Source organism: Sceloporus undulatus, chromosome 3, assembly GCF_019175285.1.
Source record: "Sceloporus undulatus isolate JIND9_A2432 ecotype Alabama chromosome 3, SceUnd_v1.1, whole genome shotgun sequence".
Taxonomy (NCBI): Eukaryota; Metazoa; Chordata; class Lepidosauria; order Squamata; family Phrynosomatidae; genus Sceloporus; species Sceloporus undulatus.
The window spans coordinates 178,921,581-178,940,759 of record NC_056524.1 but is presented as its reverse complement, the minus strand read 5'-3'; the positions used below and the strand labels follow the sequence as shown (position 1 = coordinate 178,940,759).

Sequence of the window (19,179 nt, the reverse complement as noted above, 5' to 3'; positions counted from 1 at the left end):
ACTGCAAAACTCCTATTGCCCTTCTCTTCATGAAAATTAAATTAGTGGGTGGGATTTGGGCAGGATGTGGGTGTGATCAGCTTATTCTTTTCTTGACGATCCCCTGGGAAATCTGTGCAGGGAATCCACAGTGCTTGGGTTGCAATGACAACTTTTGTGCCATTATTAATTTAATTTAATTTTAAAACCCATATTTTGTTCTGCCATTGTTAACATCATAATATTATAGTGCCTTAACGTTTCAGCATCACAATTTAACATTTCATAGAACTTTCCACCAGGAAAATGCATGCCTGGGGTTTCTTTCCCAAGCGCGCATGCCAGGGCAAGGACAGAGAGGACACAAGAGGACCCTACCACACAAAAGGCAAAACACAGTCATACATTTAACAGGGAAAAAAACTGGCACAGTTGAAAAGTCAGAGCACTTTAATCAACACAGAATGGAAAGAAATGGCAGGAGGTTGTGTAGCCGCTTTCTTTTCCTCTATGACCTCCTGCAAAAAAAGAAAAGAAAAAAGGTCTCATCCATTGCAAAGTGTTATCATGACATCATAGGAGGCTATGACACTGGTACTGTGAGAAAGAAATCCATTTGTGGAACCTGCTAATGGCGAAAATACTTCAGAAAGGTGGGAAGGTTAGTACAGTTAATCTACAATCAGAAATGCTACTGCAAATGGATGGAGTGCATTAACACAGTATAAAGGAGACGTGGGGTGAGGCCCTGCCAGACATGATGCTAGGAAGATCTACTCCAGAAATCCTGGAAATATGTCCACACACAAGCCATAAAAAAGAAGTGTCCTGCCCTCCAGAACAACTGCTCCAGGGCAGCAGTACTACCCAGATGCCTTTCTCCCTGATCCTAAATGTGAAGGATGACGGGACAGTCTCTACGCAAGAGGATAAATGGAATCAAGTCAGGCATTAGAAATGGTAATACACATAAACCTGAACCAGAACACTTCAGTTTGCAAGGACACTAAGTGCTTGTCCACACAGGCTTAAAGAAATGGCCCTACCCCATTTGGGAACTCACCTGTGCAAACAGTGCACATGGCTGAAATGGTAGGAAATTGGGTCCAAGCCACATTCCAAGGGTTATGGGAGCCAGTGGTGTGGTCAGCATGTTCTCACTGAGAAATGGGAAACCCCAAGTGTGAGTCACCTTTCCCCCTCCATCTACTTTTGGCCTCAGTCACTGACTTCAGAGTGGTTGTTGTCAAAGGCATTTCAAGAGAAGATTGGAAAGTGAAAGAGCTGAATTGAGATGCATTTACAAAATCCAACCCGTTAGGCAGAAAATGGAACAGAGACAATAGCTTCTTAGCACAGGACAAACATTAATAAGCTGATTTTAATTATAGTTTGTGTAACAAGAACAAAAATCCCCTTTAGGAAGACTCTGCCTTCAACAAAACTAACTTTCCTAAAAGCTGAATATACTGTATTCGAATAACACTTTGGAGATTATTAACTGCCCACAGCCCTGTCTCTTAGCACAAAAACACTAAGATGTTTATATTAAACCGGCCCTTTGAAGATTTATAAGCACTGTTTCAGCATTTTTTTTAGTATCCTATTTCAATCTGATCCCATGCTCAAAACTATACACCAGTGCTTACATCATTGTGGCTTGAATATTGAATTCCATCAGTTCCTCTGAAGAAAGACTGAAAACCACAACATAATGTGAAAATAGATCATGTACTCTAAATGATATTACAAGATTCCTTTCTCCCTCTCATACTGCCCATCTTTTAATAATGATGATGGTGGTGGCAGGAGTGGTGATGATCATTCAAATAAAAAGGAAAGGGAGCCAGGATATTTTAAATGCAGATTTGTCTTGAAATACTGTCCTGTCAGCCACAGCGAAACATGTTAATTGCTAGAAGACTAAAACTTCTATTTAATAAAAAGGGGAACATGTGGCCCTCCAAATGTGGTTCATTTTTAGTTCCCAACATCCCTCACTCATGCTTGGTTATATCAGCTAGGACTAATAGGAGTTGTAGGCTGAGGATCACACATTGTTGTTAACTGTCCTCGAGTTGGTCCCAACTCATGGTGACCCTGTGGATGACACATCTCCAAGACCCTCTGTCCTATAGATTCAGGCCTGCGACCTCCCTGATTGAGTCTATCCCTCTGGTGTGTGGTCTTCCTCTCTTTCTATTGCCTTCTACCATCATATGCTTGCAATTAACCATCCATTAACCATCATAAGTTTGCAATGTGGTCTCTAGTGCCTCCTCCTTTTCTGAACCCCACTTGCACCTCTGGGATTTTTCTCTTGGTGTATGATTGGAGTTCATGCTGTAGAATTTTGACCACATCATATTCTTCAACCCTAATCTAATCCCATCCCACACAAGAGGAAATTTCAAAGTTGTTTGTGTTATCTGAACGGCTGCCATGTCCCACGCATCCACAGGATCCTCCCTGCAGTTTCCCTTTGGGAGAGAATGATGCCCACAGCTGTCCATATTCCCAGAGGACTGCCTGACAGTTTCTTGTATGGCGGTGTGGGCAACTTTTAATTCCTTGTAGATCTATCAGACTCATCCCATTGAAAAGGTGTTTCCTATTTTGTGAGACCAAACTATGCTTGCCATCATAGCCGAAGATGTTGGGAGTTGCCATGTAGCAACATCTAGAAGGTAACAAGCCCGCCCTCTCATTCTGAGATGTCATCTAAGCAAGGCGATACCTTTGAAAATATTTAATAGCTATAATTATTCCTTCTCACTTATCTTTGGTGTGGTTGTAAGCTATTGACAAAAACATTTATTTATTGGGTTTGTATCTTAACTTAATCCCAGAATTTTATTTATTTTTATTTCATTTTGTTATTTATTTTTTAAAAAAATAATCATTCCAGAATTGGGAAAGAATGCAACATGATTAACACTAAACTAAAACAACTAAAAACAGGGGCTTCTTTCTTTTTGTATTCAAAAGCATAAAGATAAAGAATCTAAAGCACAAACTAATTTAAAAAATAATATCTAACAACCAGGAAGTCTAATCCATACAATTATACAAATTATTGTAAAGGAGTTACATAGGACAAAATCTACAGTATGATATTTAACAACATTGTTGTTAAATGCCCCAGAAAACATCTTCTTTTTAAGAAGTCAAACTTTTAATATTAAAATTTGTAAAGAAACTTCCTAAACACTTAGTATCAGGTGTTTCTCTCATGTTTAAAAACAGGTTGTTGGGGGTTTTTTTCTTTGAAAGTGCAAGTAAAAACTGATATAAAAGCAAGAGTGCTAAATCTAACTACTGTACTGTACTATTAGCCTTGACTGGTATTCAAATTCTTATGGATTTAGTGTACCTTCTCCAGTTGGGACTATTTGGCCCATCATGTTAAAACATTGTTCTGGTGTACTGGATTAAAAATTAAATGAAAACATTGCAATAAGAGTAACCATCTATTAAAACCATTTCCTCACTAGCCAGTCAGTTGCCAAAAAGCTCATCTGAACCAGAAGGTCTTTTCCTCAGCTGGAAGGATAAGAGGGAGAGAATTAGCTAGGCTGTCCTGCAAGAGAAAGGAAATCCACAGGTAAGAAGCAGCCAACAGGAAAGCCTTATGTGGCTTTTCATACTTTTCATACTGTATTAGTTGCCATGAGAGCTAGCGTAGCGTAATGGTTTGAGTATTGGACTATGGCTCTGGAGACTAGGGTTCGATTATCAGCTGGGCCATGAAACCCACTGGGTGATCTTGGGCAAGTCACACAATCACAAACCTTCTTTGAACAAATCTTACCAAGAAAACCCCAATAGGTTTGCGTTAGGGTCACCATAAGCTGGAAATGATTTGAAGGCACACAACAACAAATTAATTGCCTTAAACATAAAGGAGGTGGGTGGGGAGGATGTGAGCAGAATAATAACATCTTTCCTTGATGGCCCGATTAGGCATGATAAAGGAACTCCATAAAACATGCCTTGTGCTTCCTGCATTTCTAGAACTCTTAATAGAAGCAGTGACTGGCCCTGAATTGGATGGAGACTGTAGGATGGGGAAGAGATTTTAAAACTCTTTTCTACCAGGTCCTTTTTTCATTACATTAATCCATCCAAAATTGCTATCTGCTCCACAGAGCAAATTGTGGTGGAGTGGTTGCGGTTCAATTGTTGCTCAACCATGAAAACCCATTGGGTGAGCCTGAGTGAGTCACACCCTCTCAGCCCTAGAAAACCCCATAATAGCTTCACCTTAGAGTTGCCATAAGCTGGAAATGACATGAAGACAAACAACAATTATATATAATGAAAAGTGCATATTTCCCCCCATGAGTGTGTTCAATGCATGAGTGCTCACTGGAAAAATGGTATGGAAGAGACCCTCACACACTTTATGCCACAGCCTTGAACCGAATTAAACCCCATAAGCAGTTGCTATTAATTGTTGGTACCATGTCAACATGCAATAACTACGTTAGCAATAAGCTGTAAGACATTGATGGTGTCCGATAGTCACAATGTCATAAGCTAGGCCTATGACCTTGTAACTCTTCCCTATTCACATTTATGATCATGGCATAAGGTAAACAGCCCCCTCCTACCAGTGAGTGGCAATGCAAAGATGAGTTGCGACAGGACTGCATAGGGGACCCTGCTTCTGCTGGTCACACCACTGCTTGTTCATGGGATAGGGCTGGATGTGCTATCCTGGGCACCACAATTCAAAAAGGATGTTGACAAATTGGAGCGGATCCACAGGAGGGCACCCAAAATGTTGACTGGTCTGGAAACCATGCCTTATGAGGAAAGACTTAGGGAGCTGGGTATGTTTAGCCTGGAGAAGAGACAGTTAAGGGATTATATGATAGCCCTGTTTAAGTATTTGAAGGAGTATCACATTGAGGAAGAAGCAAGCTTGTTTTCTGCTGCTCCAGAGACAAGAACACGGAACAATGAATGCAAGCAAGAGATTTCACCTCAACATTAGGAGAAACTTCCTGATGATACGAGCTGTTCAACAGTGGAAAACACTCCTTCGGAGTGTGGTGGAGTCTCCTTCCTTGGAGGTCTTTAAACAGAGACTGGATGGCTATCTGTTGGGTATGCTTTGATTGTGATTTTCTGCATGGCAGGGGTTGACTGGATGACCCTTCCAACTCTATGATTCTGTGATCCTTCAGCACCCCACCTGCCAGCACTGCAAAACTCAGTCCCTTGTTAGAGCTGCCTAGATTGTAAAGTGGGTTTGCAATCATATTGGGAGATTAAGCTGACACAAAATCTCAGCCATTGTATTTAAGAACATGTGTGGCCTGGAATTGGAAAGATAAAAAAAAAATCATAATGTGAAATGTATGCAAGAGTGACAACATTAGATTTATATCCTCTCTACAACAATTAGATCCAGACTGTTGTGCTTGGGATGATTATCTGTGCACTACACTTGAGCATAAGAATATGATGTCACTGCTAGCACACAGCTGCATTGGACACAGAAAACATGGACACATGCACAACAGCTAACAACAATGACTGCATCCACAACACCCTCCAGATTTCCATACAAAGCAGTCTAAATCCTATGGATAGTCCAAATTAGACCCATTGAATCAATAGGGCTGACATCACTGCTGACTCATAATCCAACAGTTTATTCAATGGACCTACCCTGTTTGGGATTACCAATAAGATCCAGCATATCATTTCTGACATGTCATGTACTGTGAAAGGGAATGGGAGAGGTTTCACTACAGAGATAATAGGATTTAAGCAACGGGAACTGATGGCTTCCAGCTCAATAATAGGGTGTTGAATCCACTCTGGACATTAATGCAGGCTTTAAAGGAGCTATTCAAATCATCCTGCAAACAGGTCCAGCATCCAGCTCCTTTCAAGTTTAGAGTAAAATGCCCTATCCCACTGACAGGGGAGTCAGTCACCACATGAAAGAAATTTTAGAATAAAGTCAGAGGATAGGGTTGAAGCTACAGGTGCATGCCATTGCATGGCCAAACTGGCACCTGCAGTCTTAGAGCTACTATTTTTTTAAAAAATTGGTTCTGTTCAGGGAAAAGGAACCTCCAGCCAGTGGAGTTGATCCAGCCTAGGATATGTCTGCCCAGTAGTGTCCCTAAGGTTGGCATCACCCAGTGCAATAACTCATGGTTTCACCACCACCACCCCATTGACCTCCTTCCATACCACACCATACAAAATCCTTAGTACAGTTGGCCTTCCACATTTGTAGCTTTGACTTTTGCAGATTTGATTAATAAGTTCTCTCTAGGAATCTCTAGGTCCTCCAACATAACTCTCTTGTCAACTTCTATCAAAAGTCATGCTGGATGACCCAGAGATTCTTAGAGAGAACACTTCTATAGGCATTTGTAGGTCCTCCAGCACAATTTCATGGTGAACATCTGGCAAACCTTGACCACAGAATTGTGCTGGAGAATCTAGAGATTCCTACAAAAAAAAATTTTAATTTGCATTTTTTCCAGTTCCTCAGGGGTCCTGTGCCACTTACCCCAGCGAATACGGAAGGTCCACCATAAAGTTTTTTGTACTAATGTTATTCATAAATCGTAATTCCTGTATGTCACTGAATGTAATGGTAATAGGTGTGACATGAATCACCAAAATGAAAATTATACCTTTACATTACAGTATCATATGCGCATGTACATAGTATTTACATGTACATAGTTTCATGTGGTTAAAGTAATTTTTTCTAAGATATGTTTTTGAAAAAAATTTTAAAATATTTTTATGAATGATTATTATTATTATTATTTGCATTTTAAATGGATGCAAGTGAACACCACAGCCCATGTCTGCCAAAAGGCAGATGTTTGGGGAGCAGTGGTGTCATGCTGCACTCGGGTGTCACCTGGCGAAGTATGAATCCTGTGTGTGTGGAGATCCAAACTGTGGAAAGTTGAGACTTCCTTTATATCCCAAAGTCAGGGATGTAGCCAGGATTTTGGGAAGGGGGAGTCCAGACTAAGTGCCACCATTATAATGGGGCTTGGGTGCAGTGGCACAGCAGCACACACCATTCATTTTATCTAACGGAAGGGGGGGTCCGGACCCCAATAACCCTCCCCTTGGCTACGTCCCTGCCAAAGTGGGGATATTTCTGCATGTGTTGTCTGTTCAAGTTGTTATGTATTGCTACTTACAATAAGCAGTGCATGGGAGAGCCTCACAGTTAACTCCACTTTGATTGGAAATAATAAAGGCATTCTCCACTTGGAGAGATCTGTAACTCTGATTCTCTTTGCATGAAGTAAAAAGAAAACAGAAGTAGGAGGCAGCCGCACGAAGCCAGAGCTGGCTTAGGACATATCATCGGATGTCCTCCTTTTCCAGGACATGTCCTACATTTCAACTGCCATCCAGGAGGAATTTCAAACTGTCCACCATTTTGAGCATGACTAAGAAGCATGGATTTATATTAGTGTTTTGAGCTTTAGTTTTGTTCTACATTTTGCAGTGCCTTGTCATCCTTTGCGGTTATGACATCTGCTCACCCTGGCTCTTCAAGATGTCATCCAACCCACTGAGTTGGTCAAAGGGTGGGCAATCTGGTGCCTGATGCCAGTGCAGTTCCCAGCCCTGCTTTAATAACTGGGAAAACACAAGACACTTTTCAAAGAATGAAATGAGAAGGAGTGGATATATCCCCTCATAAGCAAATCTATGCAGTGGCAGGGGAAATTGCATATTGGAAAGTGGATAATGTGTTGATATTCCTGAATGGAGAGTCAGCATAGTGCAGTGGTTTGAGCACTGGACTATAACTCTTTAGACCAGGGTTGGAATCCCCGATGGACCGCAGAAACCCACTGGTTGATTTTGACAAGTCCTACACTCTCAGCTGCAGAGGAAATCAAAGACAAGCCTCCTCTGAACAAATTATGCCAAGAAAACCCATGTTATAGGTTTGTCTTATAGCTGCCATAAGTCTGAAACAATGTGAAGACACACAACAATTCCAGAAGAAGAAAAGGAGGAAGAATTTGTTGCTGTTGTTACTATTACTGCTACTACAACTACTGTACTATTTAAGCTTTGAATGAATTCCAGAAGGAGGAAGAATTTGTTGTTGTTACTATTACTGCTACTGCAACTACTAAACTTTGAATGAAATCCCTGAGGAAGTTCAACTACACAGGAGGTTTAATCCCCCCGTTTAGTCTTATTGCCAGTTAATGATGGGGGAACTCGAAGACCCTCTGTCCTTCTGTACCAGGGTCCATGTAAAGCCAGCTCTTCCCATTGTGATTTGGGATATGTAATCAAAAACAGATACAACTATGAGCTATGATATGCAGAAAGCTAAAGAATGGACTTCATGCTGTGTGACGCGAAAGGCTTTCATGGCCAGCATTCATCGTTTTGTGTGGGTTTTTTGGGCTAGAAGAGTTTATTCCTGACATTTTGCCAACAGCTGTGGCTGGTATCTTCAGAGAAAGGACCTCATGCTTCTTAATAACTCTACCTAGACAACGGCGCCACCTCTTGAGAGTGAACATGTACATCATTCTTCATAGTGAGAAGCATTTGTGCCTCTCCCTGTCACACTGCACAACACACCATTTATTGTTAAGAAATTATTACTGTCTACACAAATTCAAAGGGATGGGGTCAAGATGAATGCTAATGGTCGTCACCTTCCCAGATCTACATAAATAAAAAAACAGTACAATTTACAAACTTTACGATTTAAAACCTAAAGGCTGGAATTCTGATAGTGACATACACACATGTAACTATCCTCCATATACGCAAATGTCCTTTATTGGGTGCTTCATGGTTTGGTATTCCCCTCCGCAGTCACTGCCACTCCTGAATAACTAACTGTAAAGCAGTGGCATCACTAAGGGGTGCGGGCCGCACAAGGTGACACCCTGGGGTAGATTAAACCACTGCTTCCCAAAACATGTTTTTTGACAGAAACCGACTGTGGTGTCTGCTACATCCCTTTAAAATGCTGAAGAGATGGTGTGAGTTCATCCAGCCCAGGATGTGTCTGTCCTTAGCAATGTTTTTGTACCAATGTTACTCCTAAGTCGTAATTCTCATATACCATTAAATGAAATGGTAATAGTTGTGATGTAAACAACTAGCAAAATTAACATTAAACCTTTAAATTACATACGCACAGCCTAAATGTACAGGGTGATTCAAAAATAATGGTCCAAAAGTAAAGTGGTTCTCATTCTGTTTTGCACCATTCTTTTTTAATCACCCTGTATTTATACAATTTCATTTAGTTAAAGTGAAAATTTGGCAAAAGATATTTTTAAATATTTTTTTCTTCTGCCACTGAGCCTCACCCCAATCACAATGATCTACCCTTCCCAGAATTCCATAGCACTGAGCCCTGACAGTTAGAAGTGGTGTCAAACTGGATTATGTCTACGGTGTGGATGCAGCCATAGCCAGCATTTTTTCCCCACAAAGACAAGTAACAAATCCACACATTACAGGTACACACGTGGTTTTCATACCATGTTACTTCCAAATACAGTTAGGTCATGTTGTTTCATATGGAGGATTACTTTAGTTCAGAAATTCACGTGACAGTATTAAACAAGATTAAACTGGAAAATTTTATTCAATAACCAAAGATGTTTCGAGCAGATTGTTGTCAGGACTGAGCGACATGCAGTTATACAACATAACTAAAAGACATAGCAATACTGTTGGCCAAGCTGGCTGGGGCTTCTGGGAATTGAAGTCCAAAACAGCTGGAGTACCAAAGTTTGGGAACCACTGCTTTAAAATAGAACACTTGCATGTAGTGTATAATGTAGTGGCAGAGGAACCAGAGTATTGTTAATGTTTGTTGTATTTTTAAAATAAAATTAGGAAGCTGAAAGACAGAAACATGGGAATGTTTAGCTTTGTAAAGAAAGTCTTATCTTCAAGAGGGCACTGAGGTATTCTTCATTTTGAGGATCCCATTTAAGGGCTCGTTCATAGCACTGAACTGCAAGCTGCTTCTGCCCATAGAGTTGAGCAATGAATCCAAGGCTGCCCAAACACTGAGCATCTCCTAGGCCTTTTTTTATTCTCTTATCTATCAATTTATTCAGGTGACGTTTGCACTTGTTTCTCTCAAATGATTTATGTTCAATTTTCAGCCCTTCCAGGTAATGCTTCATTGCCTCAGATTCTGATTTTTTGTGGAATTCCTGAAAGCGCCCATAATTGAAGTGCAGCTGCTGTTTTTCTACACAAGTCAGGTTGCTCATTGCAAGTACTTTCTGAAACATTGCCTCTGCTCTTCGAAGCTGGGCCTGTTCTATGTACATGTTTGCAAGGTCCACATAAGCATAGACAAATTTGGGTTTGTGCTTTACCACCTTTTCAAAGTGGAAAATGCAAAGGCCCAATGCTCTGATCATTTCTTTCACATTTGTTAGGATACGGTTTTTAACCATTTTCTTTTTCATACCAAAGTACTGTGTTCTGTAGCAAATCCCTATCTGATGATGTAAGAAGCTGGAGTTTGGTGTCAGCCTCAATGCCTCTGTCAAATATTTCAGGGCTATTTGCACATCGCCTTTTTTTCCTATAAAATTTGGCAGCATACCTCAGCACATAAGGAATGCCAGGGTATTTTGCAAGGGCCTTTTCAATGTACTTTTCCCCTTCATGAATTTTATTAGTTTCCTGCAGCTTTATTGCCAGAAGGGACATCACAAAGGGATCCTCTGGATTCAGCTGGACTGCCCGCCTCAAGGGTTCCAGAGATGACCCTTCCGCTGCTGATTTTCTCCCATAATAATCTTCCAGGCGGTATACAGTGACTGAATAGCCAGCATTAAATTCTGGGTTGTCTGGTTCTTCTTCCAAGGCCTTCGCAAAGCTTTCCTTGGCCTTTTCATAGTATTTTCCCCCAAATTTGAGAAGGGCCCATCCTTTTTCACAGAAGATCTGGGGGAGTTTCATCTTATAAGGTAAAGCACTTCCATGTTGCTTGCAGAGCCTTTCTATCTTGTCAATGTAGACTTGTGCTTCTGTCAGTTTGTCCATGTGGTAATACAGCCAAGCATAGTTACCCCAAGTAACAAGGCTTTGCTTTTCGGTGTCTCCAGGGTACTCTATTTTGACAGCCTCTTCAGCTTTTTGTAAGTTTTCCAGAGCTTCCTCCTTCTTGCCATTCAGATATTTCACATAGGCCAGCAGGTGATAATTTTGGGCTTTGGATTTAGAGTGTAACAACTCAATCTGTTCAAGAATTCTCTCCTCTAGTTCATCAGGATCAATGTCCTCCTTCAGCAAAACCCAAGTGAAATGGCAGTCCAGCTGCTGGAGTATCTTTTCTAAGGCATCTTTGGGACTGTTACGAAGAAATGAGAGAAAGAAAGGGAAAGGCACATTTAAAATAAACACCAGCCTATCATCTTTTATCATGGATATTCTTACAGAAATAGATTCCTGTTATGTTCATTTTACCTTTTTTCAAAAAAGCCCCCATAAAACCTTTTATCTACAGGTTGTTCTGTTATTTCCATTTGTGGTGAACCTAAAGGGACCCTATCACACCATTTTCTTGACAAGGTTTGTTCAAAGGCGTTTTGTTATGGGCTTCCTCTGGGGCTGAGAGAGTGGGACTTGCCCAAGGTTACCTACGGTAACTGACTCTATCACAACCTTTTTTTGGGGGGGGGGGGGGGGAACCTACATAAAACTTTTCATCTTCAGATATTAGTTACAAAAAAAAGAGCCCTGCTTGATATCAACAAATGTCTTCTTTGTCTAATATCCTGCCTCCAGATTGGATGCTGAAAAAATTGGCCTGAATCAGGTTTTGCACAACTCCATTACATTCTTCAGTCCATGTATTTACATTATATCTTCTCAGTATGGTTTCCCTGATTGGCTGTCCTAGACTGACCTTAAAAACACACACAAGCCTCTCGAAAAGGATAGGTGGGTGTACCAGAAAAAGATGAGTATCTATCTATTTCTGGACTCTGTTGGACTGAAATCCAAAGCTGCATCCACACTGCAGAAATAATAGTTTGACACCACTTTAACTGCCATGACTCCATGCTATGGACATTTAGCTGCCTCTGCTAGTGAGCTCTGGTGCTACCAAAAACTACAATTCCCAGAATTCCATAATATTGAGCCATGGTTGTTAAAATGGTGTCAAACCAGATTATTTCTGCAGTGCAGATGCGTCCTGTGTGTGTGTGTTTGGGGGAATAGGGAGACAACTGGAAAGACATGTAAAGACCTTTTCCTTGAAACAGATATTTGGATGATTAGTTAGTTGCGAGGAGCCTTTTTTCAAATGGGGTATATGCGCACTGTATTTTTATCTTTATTGTTATGTTTCAAAATTATTTCAAATTTTTAAAAATGAATGGCATTTCATCTATTCTTTGTAGTCTTTCTTAAAATCACTGTACTCGGTTGGCTTCGGAAAAGCACCTGGAGGATCTTGGGCGAGTCACACTCTCTCAGCCCTAGAAAACATGACAAGTCCACCTTCGGGTTGCCCTAAGTCAGAAACTAATTGGAAGCACACAAAAACAAGGACAAAATTCTGCCCCCTCTTCTTTCCTCTCCCCTGTCAGTTAGTTAAACAGAAATTATTTTGGTGTTTTTAACTTAGCTTGCTTGCAGCAAATATAAACTGAGGACAAAAGTAGAAAGTGGGAGGTGAGAGAAACTGAGACATTTTAAAAGCAGCTGAGAAAGTGGGATGACAGAGGATCAACAACAAAACATGTTTCTTTGTGCACTGAACATATTTATGAAAGCCAGCGTGGCAAAGTGGTTTCAGTGTTGGACAATGATTCTGGGAACCAGGGTTCAAATCTCCCACTTGGGCACAGAGACCCCCTGGGTGACCTTGGGCAAGTCACACTCTCTCACCTCAGAGGGAGGCAAAAGCAAACCACCTATGAATCACTCTTGCCAAGGAAATCCTATGGTAGGTTGGCCTTATTGTTGTTGTCTCTGCCTTCAAGTCGTTTCTGAGCTATGGTGACCCTATCATGGGAAGTTTCTTCGGGGGGGGGGGGTTGCCATGGCTGAGGCTGAGAGAGTGTGACTTGTCCCAGGTCATCCAGTCAGTTTCCATGGTTATGCTGGGAATCAAAATATTGATTCTTATATATATGTTGCTGTTGTTGTTTGTTGTGCGCCTGGGAGTGGTCCCCAAAGTATGCCCTTTAAGAGATTTTTTTGGGACTTCCAGAACCTTCAGTAGCCTGGGATACTGGGAGCAGAAGTCCAAAATCTCTTAAAGGGCATACTCTGGGGACCACTGCCTGAAGGCAACCCTATTCATGGGGTTTTCATGGCAAGCTTTGTTCAGAAGAGGTTTGCCATGGCCTCAGACATGAGATTACCCTCCTGGCTTGGCCATGGAAACCCACTGGGTGACCCTGGGCAAGTCACACTCTCTCAGCCTCTGAGGAAAAAGGACTCATATTACTCTGGAGACCGGGGTTTGAATCCCGGCTCGGCCATGGAAACCCACTGGGTGACTAAGACACACTCTCTCAACCTTAGAGGATGGCCAAGGCAAACGTCCCCTGAACCAACTTCGCCAAGGAAACACTCTGAGGCTGAGAGAGTGTGACTTGCCCAAGGTCTCCCAGTGGCTTTCCATGGCTGAAGTAGATCCTGGTCTCCAGGATCATCATGGGCTGCATCATGAGTCCATAGCCCAGCGCTCAAACCACTACATCTCGTTTTTTAGGGTCGCCATAAGTCAGGAACGACTTGAAGGCGCACAAGAAGCAACCACTTTAGCATTGCTGGATCCTTCAGCAAACCAAAAGGGCAAGTGAGGCTGAACAATGTCTAGGGACCTCAGTTCCCATCGTGCAGCGCCCCTTGCTTACCTGAGGATGGCAGGGGCCTTAGTCCCCCAGTTGTAAAGGAAACTTAGTAGTCCTCCCATCCCAAGGACTCCTGGGCGAGCCGCCCTTGAGCCTAGTTCCTTGCCTCTCGCAGCTTTTCAGGGGAAAGCGAAACTTAAGGGAGGGAGGAGGCCTTGGAGGAAGCGAAAGTGAACCTTGGCTGTGGTTTGTTTTCCTCCTTGGCAAGCATGGTTCAGAGGAGGAGGCTTGCCTTGGCCATCCTCTGAGGCTGAGAGAGTGTGACTTGCCCAAGGCAGGGAGGGGGGCCTCATGCCCCAACCGCAAAAGAGGACAAAACAATTGAGGACATGAGCAAATAAAAAGCTAAATACACTCACAAAAATACTAAATTCCTGCTTCTTTGGCATTTGGGGAATATCCTGGGATTTTCTTGGCAAGGTTTCTTCACAGAAGGTTTGACACATGGCCCTCCTCTGAGGCTGAGAGAGTATGACTTGCCCAAGGTTACCCAGTGGTTTCCATGGCCGAGGTGGGATTTGAACCCTGGTCAAAATAATGTACTTTGATGCACCCCTTTAACTGCCATGGCACCCTCCTATGGACGCCTGAGATTTCTAGTTTGTTGTGGCACCAGAGCAATCTGACAAGGCTAACTAGCTCACAAAGCCACCAATCCCAGGATCCCATAGCATGGAGCCGTGGCAGTTAAAGTGGTATCAAACTGCATTATTTCTGCAGTGCAGATTAGTCTTTTTGCTCTTTCCTCGCTTGTAGGTGGCACACTGGTAACTCTTCTGTCTGAGCTAGTCTATCTCTATTTCTTTTCATGGCTTTAAAAGAAGTAGCTCCATCCTATGGAATCCTGGGATTTGTAGTTTTACAAGGTTTTTTTTAGCATTCTTTGCCAAAGAGCGCTGGTGCCTCACAAAACTACAAATTCCAGGATTCTGTAGGATGCAGCCGTGGGCCATGGCAGTTAAAGTAGTGTTAAACTGCAATATTCCTACAGTGCAGATGCACCTTTTGTTTTTCCATCCCAGTTTCCTTTTCTAGTCCCTGCTGGTGAAGTTTTGTGGGTGACTGTCATTTTCAGGTTGTTGCTGTTGTAGTGTACCTTCAAGTCATTTCCAATTTATAGTCTTGACAAGATTGGTTCAGTAGAGGTTTGTCATTGCCTTGCCCTGAGGCTGAGAGAGTGTGACTTTCCCAAGGTCACCCAGTGAGTTTCCATGACCAAGCAGGGATTTGAACCCTGATCTCTAAAGTTGTATGTAATACAATATCTGAGACAACACCACTCTAGGAATCTCTAGGTCCTCCAGTGCAATGCTGTGGTCAACATCTGCCAGAAGGTGACAATAGGATTGTGGTGGAGGGCCTACAAATGCCTAGAGAAATGTTCTCTCTAGGAATTTCTAGGTCCTCCTTTGCAACATCTGGCAGGTGCTGACCACAGAGAACATATGAATCAAATCCATGAATAATCAAAGCTGCAATGTGGAGAGCGGACTGTGCTTGTATGTTTCTCTCTGTGGCTTCTTGGCAACCAAATGGCAATCCTTTAGTCAGCTGCCAGACCTAACAGGTCTCTTGAACAGTTCTTCTAGCCCAAGGGCAATTGGAAAGGTCTGTGAGAGCTACTCAGTTCTTTTCTCCACGTAGCCATAGCCAGGTCACGCTGGAGGTGGATCACAAGGGTCTTGCTTATTTTGAGAAGGGAAGGTTAGTGTTTCCAATGGGGAAAGCCTGTGTCTTCTCTCTAGATTACTAAAGGAGCTGCACATGGGTTTGTTGTATTGTTGAATGCACCAGTGACACTCCAGATTCTATTACACTGTGGCTGCCATAATTCTTCACTATTAGCCAGTGTTGGCCAGGGTTGATAAGAGCTGCAATCTAGCAACATCTAGGGCTGGAACGGAAATCATAGGGCCCTCGTGATGTTGATGTACTACAACTCTCAGAATTCCTCACCATTGGCCAGGAATTGCACATTCGAGGAGCCCTGCAATTCTTGTCCTGGATTTAGAGACTGACACCACCCTACCTCTGATGAAATATTCTTTGCCACTTATTGTGAGAATGCAAATGGCCCCCTTTCTTGAGTTTTCTCTTTTGTCTGTGTTGTGGATTTTGGCGGATGGCTTGCAGAGGAGAGAGAAACCTAACATTCACTCCTTGAGCTGGAGAGCCCAAATTGAGATGGAAGAGGAAGCCGGTGGTTTGGGGTACTGGATGTTGAGGGAAAAAAATGCCACCCAGAGAAGCACTTACCAATCTGTCCTTTCCTCCAATTAAACCCCCCCCACACACACACACACAATTTCACCCTGATATGTGCAAAAAATAAAATAAAATCTGGTTTCTCTTAAAACTGAGGAGGAAAAGATGACTTTTTAAAAAATGGCTTCAACACCTAAAACAAACACTTTCATTTTTAAACAAGTTGTATATGGTGTGTTGCAACAGCAATGACGTATGATTTTTTAAAAATTATTATTCCTGTGTGGACAAGGCCCTTGTCAGGGTTTCTTAACACTTGAGAAACATTTTTTCCAACCATTTTGTGAATAGTTTGAAAGAGTCTTTCTATTATTTTCTCTCTCACAAGGTCACTGTGAGGAAGAATAAGGTTGAGAGGGCAGAACTGACTCCTTCAGCTCACTAAAGGGAAGGTGAAGTGTAAATGTAAATAAACAAATAAATAAATAAATATCCCTTTATGTGGTCTTCAGAGCTGCAAAGTTTCCATCCAAGTCAGTTGGAAGGCAAATCAGGGACTAGGGATTCAATCAGTGCTGGCTGAGGTTTTACTTCACCTGAAGTCTCAAGTTTGTAGCCTGGCTGTACTCTTGTGCTTTAAAAAAAAACGATAGAAGATGCAATTTGTTGGTTTTGCAGCTGTGAAGCAAGTACTTGCAAACCACTGAATCAAATCGTCTATCAATTTTTTAAAAATATATATTTTGTTCCCAGGCCACTTACATCACTGACAACACAGATGATTAACATGCATTTTGGAGCAATGCAAACTAATGAGGATGTCAAATGTGCCAAAAAAGAAGCCATTACAAGTGGATAATGAAAAGATCTGATTTCATAGTGGGAACGACTAACTTTTTGGAATTGATTTACCAACATGGAGCGAAGTCGAATCCCAAACCGGGTTAAATATAAGTGGGAATGATCCTGTAGGGCTGCCTTTGGAAACTTCTTCTGGTCCAAAATGTTGCAGCTAGACTGTTGATGGGGGCTGGTTATAGGGAGCACATAAATCCCTTGCTGCAATAGCTTCATTGGCTACAGCTCCATTTACAGACAGAATTCAAAGTGATGATTATGACCTATAGAGCCTAAAAGTGTTTAGGTCCAGACTATCTGAAAGACCACATCTCCCTATATGAGCCTCCTTGAATTTTAAGATCTTAAGAGGAGGCCTTTTTCTCAGTCCCACCACCATCACAGGCTCCCTCAATGAAGACATGAGAGGGAACCTTCTCAATGGTTGCTCCCAGACTGTGGCACTCTCTGCCAAGAGAGGCTCAACTGGCTCTTTCCTTTTGCCGGCAGGCCAAGACTTTTCTATCCAAACAGGCCTTCGGTTTTAACCAGTTGGGGTAGGGCAATATATAGGTTTTAATGTGCCTTTCAGTGTTTTAAACTACTGTTTTCAGTGGTTTGTATTTTGGAATGTTTTTACCTTTATTGGTCTAATGTAGGGTGTGAGCTACTTTGGCTCCCTTATGGGAAAAATCTGGATGTAAACTAATTAAATAAATAAGTAGATCTGAAAAAAAAGCAGCCTACAAATGGGGGTATTGTGCAAGCAGATCTTAAGTATAAAAATGGGGAAAGATGGCCATATCTCTTGTAACAGTTTGCAAAATTAAGCAAAATCCTGGGTTTCCCCTCTGCAGGTCTGGATAGAAGAATGATTGATACCTCTGCCTATTGAGACTGTTGTACCAGAGTTCACTCATGGGTGAGGTGAGAACATCAGTCAGCTGCTTCCCAATCGACAAGGGAAGAGACCCTCATTACTCAGTGGCTCCTACGCAAGAGGGTTGTGCTGAGAGACAGTACTTAGCCATGTAACTACAGTAATGTATTTGACAATGATGGCCTTCGACTATTCATCTCCTTCTATAACCCTCTACTTTGACCCATCCTTTCCCCCTCCCTTATCATCCATAACTCTTCCCTTATCTTCTCTTGACTTTCTTCGACATTCCTTAAACTTTCCTTTCTTTATTTCCTTCTTTTCCCTTCTTCTTTCTCATTCTTTCTTGTTACTTTCTTGTTTCTCCATCTTCTCTAAACTTATCAAAATTCAAGTTCCCTTCACTCACCCTCTATTCACATACTCTTACCTTCAAACACTTTCTTACTCCCTCTGCAATCATTTCTTACTTCGTTTCCACCATTTGCTAATTTGTCTTTTCCCTCTAATATTGGCTTTCTATTGCTAGTATGTTATTGTTCACATCTACTTAAAATTGTAGTAGTCCCGAGTCTAATTCCTCTTAAGCTCACTTATATAGTTTATCATCTTAGGGCCCATACAGACAGGCCAAAATAAAGCTGCTTCAGATCACTTTGGAGGTATGATGTTTAAATGATGCATGCATCATAAGAGTCCAGAAGCTGCTCCAAAGCCACACTCCAGTGCTTAGGACTGGAGCATGGCTTTGGCATGGCTTCCGGACTCTTAGGACACATGCATTATTTAAACAGCATGCCTCCAAAGTGATCTGAAGCAGCTTTATTTTGGCCTGTCTGTGTGAGGCCTTACTTATCTTACTACTTTATAGTTGTGACTTTTCCATTTTTTTCAACCTTATCCTGTATTTGTCTAAAATCTATGTTTCTTCTCAAAGATCTGCTACTTACAGTATCTAAGAAAATGTTCAATTTATTCTTATTTGTTCTTAATGTAACACCTATTCTCTCAATGATGATTCCAAAAAATTGAACTTAATCCTTCTTTACTCACAAAAGTTAGTGTTTTACCCTTTAAATTATTATTTCTTTGAGCTCATCGCTACATTATGTTCATTTATCTTTATATTATTCCTTTAATACATTTTTCTTTAACATTGATATATTCTTAATTTATATCTTTTTATGTCTCCATATCATGAGTCTTTAGTTCATACACTGGTTGCCATTCATTTTTTACATTATCTAATTGTTTGTTCTTTAATATTTGTGTTAATTTATCCATTTCCATTGCGTTTTAAAATTTTAATAGCCATTCTTCTTTCTTAGGGATATAGGCCCAGTCCAGATGGGCCAAAATAGATGCCCTTGTCACGTGCGAGGGGTGCCTCGG

At 41.6% G+C, this 19,179-nt stretch overlaps 2 protein-coding genes across 2 annotated transcripts in view; one reads left to right on the top strand and one right to left on the bottom strand.

The window, feature by feature from the left end:
• LOC121925331 (putative lysosomal acid lipase/cholesteryl ester hydrolase) overlaps window positions 1-19,179 on the top strand; it is a 216,444-nt gene that overhangs the window by 149,750 nt on the left and 47,515 nt on the right. The gene's annotated exons all lie outside the window — the stretch shown is intronic.
• LOC121925329 (interferon-induced protein with tetratricopeptide repeats 5-like) lies at window positions 9,590-14,003 on the bottom strand. Its single transcript, XM_042457359.1, is given in 3 exon segments — window positions 9,590-10,571; window positions 10,573-11,344; window positions 13,869-14,003. Coding segments are annotated over 3 exon segments (1,506 nt in total). The 5' UTR covers window positions 13,928-14,003; the 3' UTR covers window positions 9,590-9,896.